At 50.2% G+C, this 19,130-nt stretch overlaps 1 protein-coding gene across 1 annotated transcript in view; it reads left to right on the forward strand.

The window, feature by feature from the left end:
- LOC103668927 (collagen alpha-6(IV) chain) overlaps positions 1 to 19,130 on the forward strand; it is a 63,068-nt gene that overhangs the window by 21,304 nt on the left and 22,634 nt on the right. The window contains exons 12-24 of the mRNA XM_040627574.1: positions 3,843 to 3,902; positions 4,956 to 5,000; positions 5,498 to 5,551; positions 6,790 to 6,859; positions 7,790 to 7,897; positions 8,808 to 8,948; positions 9,779 to 9,883; positions 10,938 to 11,098; positions 11,583 to 11,762; positions 12,326 to 12,509; positions 15,201 to 15,254; positions 17,849 to 17,920; positions 18,198 to 18,305. Coding sequence (XP_040483508.1) covers positions 3,843 to 3,902; positions 4,956 to 5,000; positions 5,498 to 5,551; positions 6,790 to 6,859; positions 7,790 to 7,897; positions 8,808 to 8,948; positions 9,779 to 9,883; positions 10,938 to 11,098; positions 11,583 to 11,762; positions 12,326 to 12,509; positions 15,201 to 15,254; positions 17,849 to 17,920; positions 18,198 to 18,305 — 1,342 coding nt within the window. The remainder of the gene's footprint in view (positions 1 to 3,842; positions 3,903 to 4,955; positions 5,001 to 5,497; positions 5,552 to 6,789; positions 6,860 to 7,789; positions 7,898 to 8,807; positions 8,949 to 9,778; positions 9,884 to 10,937; positions 11,099 to 11,582; positions 11,763 to 12,325; positions 12,510 to 15,200; positions 15,255 to 17,848; positions 17,921 to 18,197; positions 18,306 to 19,130) is intronic.

Consider the following 19,130-nt stretch of genomic DNA (forward strand, 5'->3'; position numbering starts at 1 on the left):
AGCGCAGGGCGGGGGGGGGGGTGAAGGGGCAGATGGAGAGAGAGAAGCAGACACCCTACTGAGCAAGGACCCCATGGGATGCGGGGCTTGATCTAGGACCCTGGGATCATGACCTGAGCAGATGCACCCAGCCACCCCTTTAATTTGCATTTTTATTAAAGGTTTATTTACTTATTTTAGAGAGAGTGAGAGAGAGCACAAGCTGGGGGAGGGGGAGGGGGAGGGGGAGAGGGAGAGAATTTCAAACAGACTCCCCACTGAGCGTGAAGTCAGCCTGGGGGGGGGGCTTGATCTCAAGACCCTGAGATCATGAACGGAGCCAAAAAGAACCAACCAATGCTGAACGGACTGAGCCACCCAGGCGCCCCCCTAACTTTCATTTTTAAGAAGATCACTCTGGCAGGGGTTGGGGGTGGGGGTGTGGAAGATGAGGGGAGGCTGAAGCAGCAAACAGAGACGACTACATCAGGCCAGGGGAGAAGAGGGGACAGTTTGCACTCTGGTGATAGCAATGAAAATGAAGAGAAGTGCATGGATTGAAAATGTAAAAAAAAAAATAAATAAACTTGTTATTATGGAGCATTTTAAACAAATACTAGGAAGAGAGAATGACATAATGCTCCCGCTGTGTACTTATCATTCAGCTTTGACATTTAACAACTCAGCCAAGCTGAAGCAAATAACAGACTTATTTCAACATAAAAGACTCCAGTATTTCTGAGAGATAAGAACTTTTTAAAAGCATAGTTACAGGGCCCCTGGGTGGTTCAGTCAGTTAAGTGTCTGACTCCTGATTTCAGCTCAGGGTCCCGATCTCAGGGTCACAATCTCAAGGTCGTGAGACAGAGCCCCATCCAGGCTCCCCCTTTCCCGGTTCAAGAAGCCGCCCTAGTAGTGCAGGTGGGTGTAGCCATCTCCCCTGGCTCAGCTGGGGCCATGGGGAGCCGGCTTGGGGTCGGGGGAGAAGCTTGGGCAGAAGGGGGCTGCATGGTGGCCTGCCTCTCAGGCGAGCATACCTCTGAGGACCCGTGGCTGAAGTGGCCGTCACTGGGCCGCGGGGCTGACACCCCCTGGCTCCAGCCTAGCGATCTCGGCTCTCCTGCCCCTCGTACCACCCACCTCACCCCTGCCTCAGGAACTACGTACCCCCCCACTCCTGGCCACGTGGCTGAACTTGAGTTTTTGCAGAGCCACTAAATATGCTTGAACCAAAAATAGCAGGAGACCAGGGCCCTAGCCAGTAGCCAGTAGGCCTCGCAACAGCTAAGCTAGGGCTCTAAAGAGGCTTTCCTGAACGTGGGTGAGAAGGAGTTTGGGAGCAGTGGGTACAGGACAGAGAGCTCCTGGCAAGCCCTGACTGTGATGCGGTAGGGTCCCAGGACATCTTGCTAGAACAACTTGGTCAGCAGGGCCCTGTACGGTGCCTCCCTGCACGGTCTGGAGACAGACTGAACCCACAGCCCAGTATCTTGCCAAGTCACGTCTGTTTCATTGGCTTTAACCTCCCCCGCCGCACACAAAGAAGTTTCTTTGATTTTTTTTTCCTTCTTAAACTTTTTAGGTATTTATTTTTATACACATGGTAGCACAAGCTCTCTGAGAAAGCGAGAGTCCAGAAACCCTCTCTGCTTTCTTTCTTTTATTTATTTATTTATTTTTAAAAATTTTTTTTAAAAGATTTTATTTATTTGAGAGAGAAAGAGAGAGAGAGAGAGCATGCAGGAGCAGGGGGGAGGAGCAGAGGGAGAAGGAGAAGCAGACTCTCCTGCTGAGCAGGGAGCCCGACGTGAGACTTGATCCCGAGACCCCAGGATCATGACCTGAGCCGAAGGCAGACGCTTCACCGACTGAGCCACCCAGGGGCCCCACCACCCCCTTCTGCTTTCTGAAGCAGGAGGACAAGGTCCTCTTGTCTTTGCAACTGCGGGCAAGACAGGTAGACTGCATGAGAGTTCCTGGACCTGCTTCACTTCTTGCTTTGTTCTCTGGGTCATTCTGTTTAATTCAACAAGGACGTATGGAGCGACCTTGTGTGTGTTTGGCGTGCAGTAGTGCGTCTTAGAGGAGATGGAAGTGAGTGTGGTGTAGACCTCCTGCTTACAGACTTCCCTTCATGAGCCATCTCCGTGCTGATAAGAGTCTGGGGCCGTGCGGGCTGCCACACCTGCCGTGGACAGGTCAGGGAAGGCTGCATGGCGCCTGGCTTTGGAGGCCCAGAGACGCGTTCCACCGGGTGGCAGGATGCCTTGGTTTCCAATTTGAGATGCAGCCCTAAGATTTCAAATAAATTTGTGTTCAGCTTGACCCACAGGCCTTTCAAATAGAAATCCTATTCAGCGTGGGGTCTGAGCCATGTGACACACAGCTATAGATGAAGAAAAAAAAGAAAGATGGGCGGGAACCAAAGTCTGCTTTGAGCTAGACCCTTCCCAGACGCGCACTCCACCCTCCACCCCACAATAAAAAGCCACACACACAAAAAAAACCCTACATTAAAAACAACAACAATCAAAAAAACCCACTGGGGCTTAGAAAGCTAAGGGCTATTCAGCCCACTTTCAGTACCCATGGGAATGCTCTGAGTATATAAGAGGAAGAAAACACTGGAAGTGGGATTCAAGCATTGGCTGCACAACCAGCTGAGGCAGGTCACATCAAGAGGGTGACAGGAGAAGCGACACAACATTTACTGTCTTTCACAAACTCACATTCGAGAAAGCGTCACTGCCTCCTTCACTCTTACAATAGGCCTAAATGTTGTTTGCCAAAACCTATGCTCCAGAAATTTCACGTTTAGGGGTGCCTGGGTGGCTCAGTTGTTAAGCGTCTGCCTTCGGCTCTGGTCATGATCCCAGGATCCTGGCATTGAGCCCCGCATCGGGCTCCCTGCTCTGCGGGAAGCCTGCTTCTCCCTCTCCTACTCCCTCTGCTGGTGTTCCCTCTCTCGCTGTGTCTCTCTCTGTCCAATAAATAAATAAAATCTAAAAAGAAAAAAAATTCCACATTTAAACAATAACAACAAAATGGCCTCGGCAAAGTTTGCCACGAAAGACATTATACACTTTGGTAGTGAACTCTTCCGTATCTCAAGGGCCCAGAATGTTCTTGCCTTGGACCCAGAAGGAAGCGTTCTCACTCACTCTGCTTTTTGGATTTCTGCTTGTCCCTAGAGAGTCTCCAGGTCATGCCCATGGCAACGAAACCCTCACCTCCTGTGAGCAGGGCAAGAGGGGCTGAAGACCATCTCATAGTGCCCTTTGGGGCGCTGCTAGGGCCCGCAGGGCCTAGACCACACCTAGAAAGAAATAATCCTTCCCACCGAAAAGGATGATGTAGCCATCATGCCTCCAAAGGGCAAAAGCTCTTCCCTCTAGTATTGACCCCCAAGGAGTGACACAATTCTTTGTTCGAGGGACAAAGAAACAAGCTCCTAGGTGGTAGAAGGCAACCTGTTTCTCATACAAAGGGCCTTGGAATGGAAGTTTGAAGACCTGGCTGGCTCATCCATTCTGTAACCCATACAAGATGCTGAAGTGTTCCGAGTGTTAGTCGCCCCGTCCACTAAACCAATGAAGTTAGATATTTAATCATTTCTATGCTGGTACTGCACGTGGCTATGAATACATGTAATCATGTTCAGGGGGACAAGACATTACTTCTAAAACCAAGAGGGAACCTTGAATGAATGGTCCAAACTCTTCTTAGGCCCTATGGGCTTCTCAGACAGTGACAAGAGGCAACGGCATTGATTCCAAGTTACCTCCCTGCTTTGGACAGAGCCAGGAGACTTATGAGGAAATGGATGTTATAACTTGTGGTTTCTTTTTTTTTTTTTCCTGTAGGGATTCGGAACTGCTGGAGAAAAGGGAGAAAAGGGAATCCCTGGTTTGCCAGGACCTAGGGTATGAACCTAGAATGTTGCTTGTCCAGTCCTGTCAGGTTATCCGGTCCTTTGGGTCCATTTTTTGGTCCTGTTCACATCTTTATGTTGTATAACTGGATGGCCACCGAAGCTTCTCTTATTTCTCTTCCTCAACCTTTTGCCAGGTCCCTCAGACCTCCTCCTTTTCACTTTGCCCCCATTTCCTTGACTTAGTGGCTCTCTTGAATAAGGAATTGCTCCTCAGCTAACTTCTTTTCCTTGTCATTATAGAGAATTGTCTTCTGGGCTAATGATGGGGTGAGCGTTGTCTTGCCTTCACTACCTTCTGTCCTGGGGGAACATGGGCTAGGGTGCAGATGTTGTAGAAGTGACAGAGGACCAAGTAGAATTTTTATAGGACGGAAACAAGCCTGGGATGGTCTAGAACATAGTGAGTGACATTTGCAGTCAACGATTTCCAGTAATAACCCCTCTTCAAGCGGAGAAATAATTGTTAGCCTTCGTGATTCTAAACGCTTCAGGCACTTAGGTGTTAGGCTATAAGCAATTGGCCAACCTTAGCCTTAAAGAGGTAGCAGTTAGAGAACGGTGATTTTGGCTTAGTCACAAAGCTCGTTAAGAATCGTTTGAGTGTTCAACAATGTTTGCCCTTTACGCTGCCATTTATTTCTCTACTTTTCTCTACTCCCTTGTCTTAAAAAGACATAATCACCAGCAAAGAATGCAGTTGGGGTGAGAGACAAGAGGCCCTCCCACAATCTATTTAAAAATGTCATGACTTGGAACTAATGCAGACTAAGTATAATACCACCCAGCCTTTCTACCAAATTCCACCCAGTACTTAAAATGTTTCCATTTATTTTGCTCTTTAAAATTGCTCTGTGTGGCTATTCAGCCTGATGGATTAGTGCTTAGAAAGAAGTCATTAAGCTAGGTCTAGGGACATTCTCTGACCTGATTTTAGGAGCTGGCTAAGTTCTGAGATCAGTGGGAAAGCTTTGTTATGTAGGTCTATTGGCTTTTTCTAGTGAGGGCTATTAATCTTTCTAAGGTGGTTCCATTCTCTTTACAGGGTCCCATGGGTTTAGAAGGACTCCAAGGCCCTCCAGGGAGTCAGGTACTTTTGGTTAATTTCACTAAAAGCCTGCATGTAACGTTCTCATCAAAAGACCCCCTTGCTTTACTTAACATGGCCATCGGTCCAGAGGGAGCCACTGCTTATAATACAAATTGTCCACTTCCCTTTGATGGGTATAATCTCAGCTGCTCTCTTCTTTTGTCTTCACCCACAGAGCTGAGTAATCCAGTGTTGACCAATCCAGTGCTGTGCCATGGTCCTACTTCTTTATTGTGTTATCAGGCGCTAGGCAGGCCAGCCTGCTTGTATTGTATCCCTAGCCTTGGGGCCCATACACCTTCTAACAGGCAAGTTGGCTACCTCATGCCATATTGCCTTCTGGAACATTGTATATGCTCCAGAGTCAGGTAGAATCCGTGCATACCCTGGAAGGCCAACCAAGATCCCTGTGCCATTTTGCCCTGGTCTCGTCCAAAGACCAGTCCCTCTTATGCTATAAGACATTCGACTTAGTTGTAACTGTGTTTCTGTCACAGGGCAAGAAGGGGTCCTCAGGTTTCCCTGGGCTTAATGGATTCCCAGGAATTAAGGTAATGTTGTTGGGAAGTGAAAATCCAGGATTGGGGTGGTGGAAGGGTGAAGAATTCCCATAAATGCTGTTTAGTCCATTTGGCCGCTCTAAGAAACTATCACAGACGGGCTGGCTTATAAAAAACAGAAAATTATTCCTCACAGGTCTGGAGGCCAGAAGCCCGAGATCAGGGTGCCAGCATGGTTGAGTGAGGGTCCCCTTCCGGGTCACTGACTTCTCACTGTGTCCTCACATGGTGGAAGGGGCAAGCTAGCTCTCTTGGCCTCCTCTTATAAAGGCACTAGTCCCAATCGCGGGGGCTCAGCGCTCACGACCTGATCCCCTTCCAAAGGCCCCACCTCCTAATACCATCACTTTGGGCATTTGGTTTTCAAAATGAATTGGGGGCAGGGGGGATGCAAACACCTGGACCATAGCAAATGTCTACCTATGAGATGAAGTATTCTTTCACTATTTTAACACTTTAAATGTTACTCTTTTCATGCGAAGTGCATGAACCCTACTCTGAGCACACAAAGCCAATGAGCCCTCCTTACCTTAGATACTGCTTGACCAGAGGTAGACTAACAGCAAGGGGCGGGGGAGGGCTGCGGGAGCAAATCCATCTCTACAAGGAGGAACATTCTACGACTGACATCGTTTACAACAGCCAAATTTTGGTTTTATGGTTGTTTTTAAATTCTCTACAGACAATGCATCCCCTTATCGTCTGTACCAGGGACAGGCAGCTCCTACCACCCCACCGGGATATGCCACTGTATCTGATTCTCATACCTGAATCCCCCTTTTGGGGGACTTAGGACTCCTTTGACTTTCTCTGCCTGAAATCACCCACTAACAAGGCCAGTGACGGTAGCAGAGTCCTGGGCCTGCTTAGAGTGGGGGGAAAAAGTTGAAACTGCCCCTTCCTTTGCACCTCTTTGGTGCAGCAACGTTGTCTATTTTTGGGATCTGTGTCCCAGGCCCAGAAGCAGATGATCTGGGAGTCAGGTTGCCAAATAAAATTGGGATCCCTTATTTTTGACAGGTTTGCAAATTGAGCGTCAGGCCCCTGGCCTGCTTTGCGCTGCCTTCGCCTGTAATTTATTGGACTGTGCACCAGTTGGCCCTGGGAATCGAGTTGCAGAAGGAGAAAGCTTTCATTTTCCCGAGGAATGGCTTTGAGGGCACATAGAGCTTGAGCGATAAGGTCACAGACAAACATTCATTTGTGTTTAACCAACTGAATCTTTACAGGGTGAAAAGGGTGGCATTGGCCTGCCGGGCCCAGATGTTTTCATCGATACAGATGGTGCTGTGATCTCAGGTGCAACTTTTCATTGATTGGAGTGAAAAATAAAGGACCGGGGATCACATTCTATAGTCCCTGTAATTGTTAAGAGGATACTCTGTCAGCCATTGGATTGCTGCTAAAGCCAATGCCCTCAGGGGTCCCTCAGGGGTCCTGTACTTGGGAAGTGAAGCTAACTCTAATGTCTTTGGGCAAAGAAGCCAAGGCCTACACTCTGTGTTTGTGCTGGGTCCACTAAGACTAGGGTTTTGGTCGAACTGGGCCTGGGCTTGCTGAAAATTGATATCCTCACCAGCAAGGCTGACTTCAGCCTGATACTATGGGACCCTTGGGGTCTCATCTGCGTGATCCCATGCATGCTTGGGTTTGACAATTGCATAGGAGGTGGGAAAGTATCCAACTGTTCCCATTGCCTTCTCCCAACATCTCTATGCCCCGTGTCTCCAGCGACTGCTTGCTTGGGCAAAGGCTTCTGCTACTGTATCTCTTCTGCTTCGGTCTCTGAAATTATTTCTCCCCTCTCATCCTCTCTGGCTCATGTCCTGTCCAGTAAACTCATTGAAGCCCAGGTGTTAATGATTGACAGTGACTTCCTGGGAACCTATGGGCATAACATGAATAGTAGACTTCAACACCTTAATCCAGATGGTAGACGTTTAAGGCATGACAGCAGGTTAATAGTAGAAGAACGTTCCTAGTACTTACCAGATCTTACCGTGGAAGGTTAGCCCCGGCCAGACCAGTTCTGGACACTAGTGGAGCCTTAGCTCCAGTCGGCCCATGATCACGCAAGGCCATTAGCATCTGGGAGACCTGTGAAGGGCAAGAAAGAGACTTCTACCCTGAGGACATCTCCTTGCAACCCTTCTTAGGCATTCGGTGGCATTTGTGGTCCTCCTCTGGGTTTGCTTACTGCTTTTTTTTTTTTTTTCATCACAATGCCAGGTTATCCTGGAGACCCCGGTATGCCAGGCCTCCCAGGACTTAAAGGAGATGAAGGCATCCAGGGCCTGCTTGGCCCTTCTGGCGTCCCCGGCTTGCCAGCTTTACCAGGTGAAACAAATTAACCCACCCTTGCACAGACGCGCTGGTGCCCAGCATGCCCTTCTACACCCCTGTCTGGTCTGGGTACAAACGAAGTCAGAGTCAAAGGAAAGGTAGGCTGTAGTCACTAAGTTCCAGCACCAGCCCAAGGCTAATGTATATGATAGGACCTGGGCGAGCAGCTTTCCTTCGGCCTGAATGACAGAGTGTTGCTAGGCAATCCTTTTGGGGTTTGCAGCAACCAGAGGGGGCTGTGTTGGGCTGCTGGAGCCCTACCACTCTTCTGTGTATTTGCCATCCCAGCTGATGCTTGCCAGCAGGAGCTAACAAAAGCCCAGAGGAGAGTTGGTACCCAGACCCTCACTCCGTGCTTAACTCACACACTAAATGGCCCTGGAGCCAATGACTGAAACCACCACTGGAGGAGCGCACCCCTATGTCATTCTGCAGTATGGAATAGAGAACGGCCGTGCCAGATTCCCAGAGGCCATGATGAGCCCAATATAAAGCTTCAGACAGGGCTTTGAAAGGCATCCGTTTTTAAGTTCCTTGGAGATGGGCATCTGTAAGGAGCCCTGTGCTTTGAAAGCAACACCTTGGGGGGAAGGGTAGAGCTGATCCCACCACCGAGTTTGAAAAATCACAAAGAGGGAGACTGGAGACCAGGTTTCCCGCTCAGGTTCGCCACCAAACAGCTCTGCACCCTTGACCATGTTTCCCCATGTCCTTGGGCCTCAACTTCCCAGGAGGTTGGGCTAGATGATTCCTAAGGACCCTTCTAACTCTGACGCAAGAGAAGGACAAATGGTCTCCCAAATTCTTCCCTTGGAGTGAGTTTCCAGTGTATGCCGCTGATTGGAACACCCCCGGGACAATAGGATGACGCGATTAGCATTATTGTGTGGACTTATCCTTCCAGGTGCCCCAGGTGCCCTAGGGCCCCAAGGAGTTCCAGGTCTGAAGGGGGACCAAGGAAACCCAGGCCGCACCACAGTTGGGACAGCTGGGTCCCCTGGCAGAGATGGTTTGCCAGGCCTGCCCGGCCTCCCGGGGCCCCCCGGTAAGTCGTTCATTTCTTTCTTCGATCTTGAGACTCAAGTGCGATCAGGACTGCAGAGCTCATGATTCTTGAGGGAGAGAGCGTCTCACAGGAGAATAGCCAGGATACATGATGCTGCCACAGGTGAGCAACCAGAGCGGTGAGAGCGTACGTCAAGGAGCAAGAAGCTCAGGCAACCGCGATGCCCAGTCGCTCCCTAATGCCTTCCAATTTGTGGACTCATTTCACCCCACCCTCCGTTGTTATCAGCCCCTCTGCCTCTGGTCTCGCGGCTCGCGAAGAGGCAACATTGGCTCTCTCAAGCTTCCCTGGTCCTCAGGGCTCCAGTAGGGTGGGCTCGGAGCCTGAGACGGGGGAAGCCAAGCCTGGGTCCTCAAGAGGGTTGCTCAAAGCCTCGACAGGCCTTATTCTCCTTATGTCTTCTGAGTAGGGGATCCTAGATTCTAAGAGAAAGGCTGGTCACGGGCCCAGCATATTTCGTTGTCATCTAAGCCCCATGACCATGTCATCTAAACCCCAGGAAGCTTGTACCCATTTCCTCTGTTGTCCCAAGAGCACTTTCTGGGGTAGATATTGGGACCGCTGACTTACTGAAGCTGGCTTGGTCATTCCTATGCCCTCAGTGTCTAGTCCAGTGCCTGGAACGTAGTAGCCCTTCTGTAAGTCATAGTAGAGTGAAGAGGGCCGCCAGGCCATAAGACTTGCCTCAGACATTGGGTCCCTGTCCCTGCTTTGGTTGCTGACCCTCAAGGACACAGGCCTTAGCCGCTGAGCTGCTGTGCCGAGTCACACGTGACATGACCATCTTTGACATTTCCCTTTTCCTGAAGGTCCAGCATTTGAGACTGGAACCCTACAGAACGCAGAGCCAGGCTTCCCTGGTCTCCGAGGAGAACGAGGTCCAAAAGGAAACCCAGGCCTCAAAGGAATGAAAGGTGATTTTTTTGTCCCCTTGGGTTTCTGTGTTCCCCCAAAATCCTTGCAGAAGGCTTTCTGGGGCACGAGCAGACCGAAGGCTTTGGGTACCTGAACAGAAGCAGTTGGGGGTTTTGATCAGGGATTTGATTATAGGACTGTTGGCAGTGCTCCATATTTAGGGCTCGGAGACTGAGGCTGGCAATTGAGGTCACATGGGCCGAAGTGGCTCTCGGGCTCCCCTTCCTCCTCCTACCCCATCCGCCCGCAGAAGCTGTGGCCAGCAGCCCCGGCTGTTAGCCAGCACACATTGCAACCCTTGCCAGTGCACAAGGCCAAAGGCCGGAAGTCACTTATCATTACCTTCAGCCTGAAGGAAAGGACTCTGAACAGGTCAGGCCCTGGCACTCCAAAAAAGCCAGCTGGCTCCAGGAAAACAACCACAGGTCCCCACAGATGGTAAAGGCTGATCGATTAGCACAGCCTTCGGCGGCACGGCTCCATCCATCGTCTGGCGGCCTTGGGGTGGTTCTTNTGCACGCTCTGGAAGGCCCGATGCTAAAGCGCAAATAAATCAATTTATCTTAGTTGCAGCCCAGGCCAAGGTGGGGGCAGAGGTGAGACTGCTGGCCAAGGAGAGGTTTGGGGCTGGCCTAGGGGTTTCAAGTACCTGAGATCTTTCCCCTTCTTTCGCAGAATGAGCAGCTCTCCTCAGCCACAAGCAGAGCAGTCCTCACTTCCTCTCCCCCTTTCTCAGCGCCACCTCCTAACACGTCCCTACTTACTAGCGGAGCTAGTTCAGAAGTTTTTTTTACAAGTTCCATCTCTGTTGTTCAGCTCCAAGGAGGACTATTTGGAGGGAAAAGGAAGGGAACTGTAAGCTTTGACTTAGGATGTGAGCCTGGGCCCTTCCCTGATTCACTACGGAGCTAGCGTACTTCCTGAGACCTGTCACCAGGCCTTCTGGATCCCTCCATGGGGTTGTTCAAGGCACAGATCCCCACGGTGTCCTATCATCCTTTTTCTTAGAAAGGTGGTCCACTTTGTTTAACCATTGTCTTCTTTTCCCCCCAGGGGACTCGGGCTTTTGTGCTTGCGACGGTGGTGTCCCTAACACTGGACCACCTGGGGAGCCAGGCCTGCCTGGGCCACCCGGCCTCATAGGCCTTCCAGGCCTTAAAGGAACCAGAGGAGATCCAGGCTCTGGGGGTGCACAGGGCCCATCAGGGGCTCCAGTAAGTCTTATCCAACCTTGGCCCCGAGGGAGCACTGGGAGCTCTCCAGGGCCCCTTACACCCGCCCCAAGCGCTTTCCTAAAACCCAGGAAAGAGAGATGGAGAGAAAACAAAGCTTCAGGGTTTGGATCTGTAGTATGAAAAACCAAAGTCCCCTTCTGCATTGACCTGACTATGTTCCCTCCATCCCTCCCTTCCTTAATCCCTCCCTTCCTCCCACAAAATCATTTGTATTCGCCTAGCATGGCCCTGGGGCCCTGAAGATAAAATCCAGTTAATACAAGGTTACCATCCCCAAAGATTTCAACTTTGACAAAGGATAAGAAACTAAATGGGCAATTGTGATCCAAGATGATGACATATTCAAGTGCCCAGAGCTGTGCCAAAAGGTACCCAAGGATCTGCTTCAGGTCAGATCCAGGCTAGGTGCCAGAGTCCTACCAAGTCTGAATCTCCTGATTATACCCTTTTGTCTCTTTCTCAGGGTTTGTTTGGGCCTCCCGGTCGCACAGGCCCCAAAGGAGAGAAAGGGGAACAGACTCTCAGTTCAGGATCAGGGGTGCCGGGGGAGCAGGGTGATCCTGGCCCCCAGGGGCTCCCTGGGGAGACCGGAGCCCCAGGCAAGGATGGAATACCCGGCTTACCAGGTCTGCCAGGCCTCCCGGTAAGTTGATCGTTCCTGGGTGACGAGCTCTATAAAGCCTCACATCTGACTTCGCGGGGGGAAGGGGGGGTCGGGACGGTTTCTGGTGGCCACTAGACCATAAGACAGGGCAGAACAGAGCCCCCAGCATCTCTTCCGGTCTCTGACGCTGACGCTCTTTGCTCTGTGCTTTTCCTTTTGTTAAAATGGGAATCTCTTTCTGGGCCTGGGTCATCGGCTTAGTCGACAAACGCTTGTAACAATTGACCCTATTGCTTCAAATGCTTCAGCTTCTCAGTAGCTTTCTCCCACAAGGAATCCAACTGCTTTCTGGGCCCCCAAGGACTGTTACCTTGCTCCTGTTTCCTGCCCCCCTTCCCACCACCAATCTAAAAGCTTTTGAATCATTGACTAGCTTCGTTCCCATTAACCAAATTAGAGGAATTGATCGGGAAACTGGAGGGATCGAGGATTTTAACCAAAAATGAAGCTTTGGCCACACTGGTTACCTCTTTGCTTCGGTCAGAAGCCTCTCCCGATCCGTCTTTCCGTTGGGCTTTCATTCCTTCTTCTGTGTTGTCTAGGGTGACGGTGGACAGGGCTTCCCAGGTGAAAAGGGGTTACCAGGACTTCCTGGTGAAAAGGGCCACAGTGGTCCAACTGGCCCCCCAGGAATTGGGCTGCCGGGATCTCCTGGACCTCGTGGGTTTCCTGGAGATCAAGGAATCGATGGATTACCAGGGCAACAAGGCCTCCCTGGGCTTCCTGGTGAGTCATGAAATCAGATGGCCTGGGACAAGAAGAAATGAGCCTTTGAAGAGTGTGTCTATGACCCAGGTGCATGAAATGTGTCCGATAATGAGACTCGGCTGATTATAATCACTGCTTGCAATTTCTAAGGGTTTCCATATGGAAAAAGGAACATAATTATGCTGTGGTACACCTACCCAGAGCAATGTGGATTTCAGTGTCACTTAGTAAGAAAACTTCCTAACAGACCAGTCTGAAAAGTAACAGAGCTGCCTTGGGAGCTTATGAGCTCACAGTCCCCGGAAAACTTCAAGCAGATGCTGGATGGCTGTTTTGTTACAAGTACCGTGGAAGTAGTGAGCAGGAGATGGGATAGGTGTCCTCTAAGTTAGATGGTGAGCAGGAGATGGGATAGGTGTCCTCTAAGTTAGATGGTAATGCCATCAGCGGGGAAGAACCTTTCCTTCATTCCTGAGGTCTCGGATTGACAAGAGACCCTACTTGTATCTAGTCTCATTTCCGACCTTAAATCCCTCCAATTTAGAGAACTTCCTTTTGTTCCTGAACTGTAGGAATTCTAACGAGTGACAGCCCCGCTTGCAGATGGTGAAGGAGCCATGTAATAACTCGCCTTCCTCCAGAACAGCTCTTCACCCCAACTTCAGTTTCCGTTAGTGGCCCCACCCTACTTACAGTCATCTGAAGTTTGAAAACTTGAAACTCATCCCTTATTCTTCATTTGCAGGGTTTCTTATATTCTTTCTTTCCTCTTCTTGCTATTAAGAGCCCACTATCTCATGCCCAGCTTATCAAATATACCTCCATTGCCTGTTGGAATAAATGCGCAGTTGGAAGGAATGATGGGTGGGTGGATGGGTGAATGGCAACAACTTCCTACATTGTTTCTCATCTCCTACCTCCAGACTTTCCCCCACTCAATTCTGCTCTGAATGCTGCTGCCGATGTAATATTTGTGAATTATTGCCATCATCGTGTTATGCCCGTAGTCCAAAGCCACAAGTGGTGGCCTTTTTCTGGAATGTTCTTCCTCTTTTTTCTGTTTCTGGAATGTTCTTCCTCTTTTGTCTATGCAGTCAGGTTTTATCCATCTTTCAGGGTACAAGCCCCACTTCCCCACTAAGCCTTCTCTTGACCTCCCCAAGATGTCACTGCCACTTCAATTATGTATTTTCTTCTGTTAAGGCTTTTGCTTTTCCCAGCTGCTTCGTAAGCATCTGGATACTAAGGAAGACAATCCTTTTTGGCATTTCTCAATTTGCCTAGTACAGTGCAATGTTCCTTAAGAGACTAACATACACTCGCGGAAGAAAGGGGTTTCTCAATAACCAAAGGGTTACTTCTTAGACCCGTTTCTTCTCTTTCTACCTTGTTACCTTGAAGAATTACCAAAAAAAAAAAAAAAAAGACAAATCAGATCTTGTCAATTTTTATTAATCTTAAAATCTACTTGTGCATGTTGGTATAACAGGTTAAGAATCGATGGCTCAAGATTCTTAAAACCAAATCAGTATTTCAGTTTACAAATTCTTATGAAGGCTCTGAGGAATTTTTATCAAACTCAATCATCCTGTCTTTTGCAAATCCTGGTGTCAGCCGTAGCTTTGCATCCAGCTCTGTTCCCAGAGACATTATTCATGGTCATTCTGCTGCCCTCTGCCAACTGGGTCTTTATTCTAGGCCAACCATTTGTGTAGACAACTCAGTTTTAAATTGAGTTATACTGAGATGGCACAAACATACTTACATGCACTCAAATCTGGATATTATCAACATTCTGATTGCTTGAAGACAGGGTGAGTCAACAGAAGAAGACCTGTGGGACCATTTCTATCCTAAACGCCACTAGGCCCCAGACACAGAAAGTCCTTAGGAATATAGTCCCATAGTAAACTCTAAACTGGAAGATGCCTTATGCAGAAAGTGGTCTTGTTGCAGGACAAAGATTTTCCAAAAAATTACTTCAACTAAGAGCATCAGCTTTCTTTTTTCTCTCCATGGCAACCAAATATAATTCCTCAAACCTAGCAATTTTTTTCCACGCAATTTTAAAAACGCATAACCTGTGAGCTCTAGACATTTGCATTGTGGCCATTACTGTTGCCATGAAAACCAAAGATGGGGTTCTATTTTTTTTTTTTTTAAAGAGAGAGTGTGCGAGCAGCAGGGTGGGTGGGCAGGGACGGAGGGAGAGAATCTGAAGCAAGATCCACGTCCAGCATGGAGCCTGACACATGGCTCCATCTCACGACCTTGAGATCAGACCTGAGCCAAAATCAAGAGTCGGACGCTTAACCGACTGAGCCACCCAGGCGCCCCCGAAGATGCTGTACTTAATGTACTCACCCCGACCAGTGGTGGCCCAGGCTAGGACGGCTGCATTGCCAGGAAAGGGAATGTAGTCATTAGAAGCCTTTCACCCGAGGGGTGTGAATTATTACAAACCTTGGGCAAGCAGACAGCTGGCTGTTTCCGAAGAGGCTCTGATCCAGGCGCTCATAGTAATCAATCACACGGGTTATTACTGCAACAGCCACGGTGTCCTTGATCCCATGTGCGTGTCAGCTCTCTCCCTTCAATCCAGACAGGGAATGTGATCGGGGGCCATACCCAGGCTGCAACCCCGGCTTCCCTTGGGCCTCGAGGAACTCCTGTCCCGGTTTAATTTTCTTCTTTACTCGATTGGTCTAGGTGACTGCTGCTGCAGGGAGAGCACTGGTAAAGGAGACTTAGTCACAGAGGGAGGTGAGAGCTAGCTCAGTCTCGGGGTTCTCAAACACCAATGTCGGCAAAAACTCCCTTCCTTATCGTTCACCTCTATCTCAAGACACTCATGATGGCCTGAGCACCACGCTGAAGGCTCTGGTTGGTGGGGGGGGGGTGATCCTAAGGCTGGGGCACAAAGGAGTACGTGGGCATGCGGTCTCTGAGAGGGGCTGACTTCCTTCACCATGCATGTCGATGGCTTGGCTGGTGTCTGCCTGGAGCACCTTCATTTTGTGAACTTCACGGGCCATAACTCGCCTTGGGAGGTACCCGGAAGGATGCACGCGCGTCTGACGCTCATTCGGGGGACCCAGAGTAAACTGAGATGTTCGGACCTCGAGAAGCAGAGGCGCTTTTTATTCTGAAGATGAATCTGGGCAGTAACGGGGAAAGTTCCGATTCATCAGGTCATGCGTTGCACTTACGAAATAGAATGCGGAGAGAGCTGATTTCGGCTTTGTGGGGGGAGAAGGCTCTGAATTCAGGGGTGGAAAGTAGAAGACAGAGGTGAAAAGTGAAAGAGCCAGATACCGGGGTGACTTGAAGGGCTTCCCTCCTGAGCATTTTGACCCTCTGCTCGCAGCAATACACTAGTGCGCTGTGGTGCGCAGGTCTGCCCTGGAATCTTCCAGATGCCTGTCCTTGGCCCCAGCCTCTAAAGGTTTGTTTTTATCTGGCTGTCACAAGTGGCAAGAATTTATGAAACTTATCTGCTGAATGGAGTGAGGATGGATGATCACGTTTGCAGCCAGCACAGAGATATTTGCAGTTTACCCTTTGTTTCGTAAAACTGAAAAGCAATGAAACTGCGGTGTTTGATACATTGGCGTCAACGGGCTATTGAAATAGTGGGGGCACGAGAACCTTCTGCAGGGTCCCTCTCATGAGAGCATCCAGCGAGGCCACTCTTCAGCCTAGTCCAAAGGACCGAGGCCCGAGCTGAGCACAGGATCGGCAGCCCTCACCACGCCAAGCATCTTACCACAACGGGCTTGCCCGTAGGTTACGGTTCCACAGTAGGGAGCTCGCCCTCAGAGATCGCACCATCAGGTCAGCATCTAACAGGATGGAGATGGGTGTGACCACCCAGGGGCGAAGATCAGCCCTAAAGCCCTCTCTCCAGCTACAGAAGTATGACTCTCAGGACCTGAGGTCTAGAGGGCAGACAGTTGCTGCCCCGGCTACAGAGTAGTGCCGCTACCTTACCACGGTAGAAACCAGCGGATGGCCTGGGGGGAGCTCTTCCGAATACTCCTTAAATAAGATGATAAAAACAAAACGAAACAGAAAACAAAAACAAAAAACAAAAACAGCCATTGACTGAACAACCACCAGGGTGCTGGGCCCCGGGCAAAATGCCGCTAGCATCGTGTCCTGTCATCCTCACCAACACCTATGAGAAAAGTAGCTCCCGTTTTATGCCTGAGGCTCAGAGAGGTTCAAGTGTCTGGCCACAGCGACTAGTGAGGTAGCAGAACTAGGATACGAGCTCAGGTCTCTCTGGCCGCAGAGCCCGTCCTCTTCACCAATCCACTGTACTGTTCAATTCCGCATTTTGCTTTAGGACTGGAACAAGTGGAGGAGGAAGGGCAGCCAGCTGAGTGTGCAAACTGAATCATAGCTTGTATACATAGTTCCCGATTTCTGTTAAGTGTGGTGGCTTCAAGCAGGCCTTGGGGGATTGTTTTAATGAATAGGCAAGACTAATTTTAATTAGCATAGCAATTGTTTGTAAATGGCACTTGAGGGAGTTGACACACGATTTGTTCATCACTATTTTATTAAACCTCCCCTCTGTGATCTTATATAGACTCTTTTTATTTGCATTATGAATGAGCAAGGAGGAATTTGCGAGGGGAGGGGCTCGCATGCCAATTTCAAAGTCTCCAACACTGAAATTGACCTCTGCTTCTCCCTGAGTCGCAGAGTTGACATTTTCAAAGGAGGAGCTGAGGGAAGGGTCCTTGTGTGTCACGGCCAAGAGCGTGGCCTTCAGTGTTTGCCTAGTACAGAAATACAGCTACCTCTCACCCAGGGTCATCATCAATAGGTTTTTGTAGATCCCAAATGAGGTGGGGCAAAAGAACCCGATGGGTGGTTTTCATTTCAAGAAAAGGGCAGACATGTGAACTTGAGGGGTCTTGGCTGCAAGCCCTCCAGTCCTGTCACATGGCCGTAACGGATCCTCAGGACTAATCCCAAGCCCCCCTCCTAGCGAGCGGCTCCATATGGAGGCAGCGCGAGTAGGCAGTTGCCCGGTGCCACTGCTCCCAGACATCTTGTTAGGTGACATCTACTGCCTAGGTGACTGCCTGCCCACTGGACGTTGATGATTTAGGAGGTGGCTTTCTGGAACTTGGCCCTTGGGGGTACTCTTATCTACAAGCAAATTGCACCAGAAATAACTCACAAGAGCTTCTGACGCCACGATTCCTCTGCATGGGCTCCCAGCTGCTGGGTGGGAGGAGCTTGGTTGCGCCGTGTCCAAGCAGATGGGAGGAAAGGAGCATGCTAGGGGGAAGTCCTTCCTGACTCGGTGGGCTCACCGGATACTTACGTGTCACCACCTACAGGGATCACCTTGCCGTGTATAATTCCTGGCTCCTATGGTCCATCAGGCTTACCAGGAACTCCCGGATTCCCAGGTACGGAATGAGGCTAGAGAAAGCCACCGACCACACTCGTAAGGGCCGTGAGCCCCAGGAAGCAGGGGACAGGCTGGCAGCATTTGGGGGGCCCACATTCCTCCTGACAGGGCAGCCTTGAGCACTGAGGAAATAGAATGGCTCCAGGTCTGTGCGGGGAGGTAAGGGTAAGAGGCCCCCCAAGAGATTAGGATTCCTGACTGAACATCCCAAAGGTGACCAAAAAGCCACCCTTTTTGCCATCCTTTCCCCTCACAACTCCTGTTCGGGTTCACAGGCCCTAAAGGGGCCCGTGGCCTCCCTGGGACCCCAGGCCAGCCCGGACTGCGTGGGAATAAAGGAGAGCCTGGAAGTCCAGGATCGGTTCACCTTCCTGAATTGCCAGGTAAGGAACGGAGCTTTTCTTCACCTGCTTCTCCTTCGCTGTGACTGTGGGTTTAAATCGTGGTAGCCAGCCATCCACTGATCACAGGCAGTGAGGTTTGCACTCCGGTATGGGTGGCATGGTTTTGATTTCATGCTCAAGTGAGACCAGCTAGAGTGTGACAGTGAGTCAGAGCGGTCAGGGCCATCCACCGGACAAGCCCTTCACTTCCAGATGAAGCTCAGATGGAAAGTGCCTTTGCCTGAGGTCACGAAGCCACTGGTGACAGAGCGAGGAACCCCCCCCCCCGCCGCCCCCCATTAGCTGACCGTCAGACCTCTGGCAAGTTCCTGGATCAGTTCCTTGTAGGTCAGACAAAGAGATCTGGATGAGTCAGAGGGAAGTGCTTCCTTTCTTCTCCTTTGCTCACCCCCTGTGGCAAGCTCGTTCTCCACTGTGCCAGTGGTTCTTTAAACCGCGTTCCCCAGATCTGCAGCAACAGCAGCACCGGGGAACCTGTTAATAGTACAGACTCGTGGCCCGATTCTTGGGGCGGGGAGCAGTGGTGCCCAGCCATTTTGGTTTGGCCAAGCACCCCCTCCCCAGGTAGTTCTGACCCACCCTCAGTTCGAGAACCACCCTGCTCTGCACACGGGGCTCGTCATGGGCCATACCCTCCATGGTTTATTCATGGAGCTTCGATCCCCTTCAACCACTCAGAAAGAGGGAGGCATGACAGCAGAGGGTAGATGACTCCAGAAGAAATTGGGCCTTTGACAGGGAGTCCAGGGTGTAACGTGTGCTCTTCAGCCAGTGGAGCCCCCCCGGGAGTGGGTTGCTGGGCTC

The sequence above is a fragment of the Ursus maritimus genome, assembly GCF_017311325.1.
Source record: "Ursus maritimus isolate PB19 chromosome X unlocalized genomic scaffold, ASM1731132v1 scaffold_X1, whole genome shotgun sequence".
NCBI classification, from domain to species: domain Eukaryota; kingdom Metazoa; phylum Chordata; class Mammalia; order Carnivora; family Ursidae; genus Ursus; species Ursus maritimus.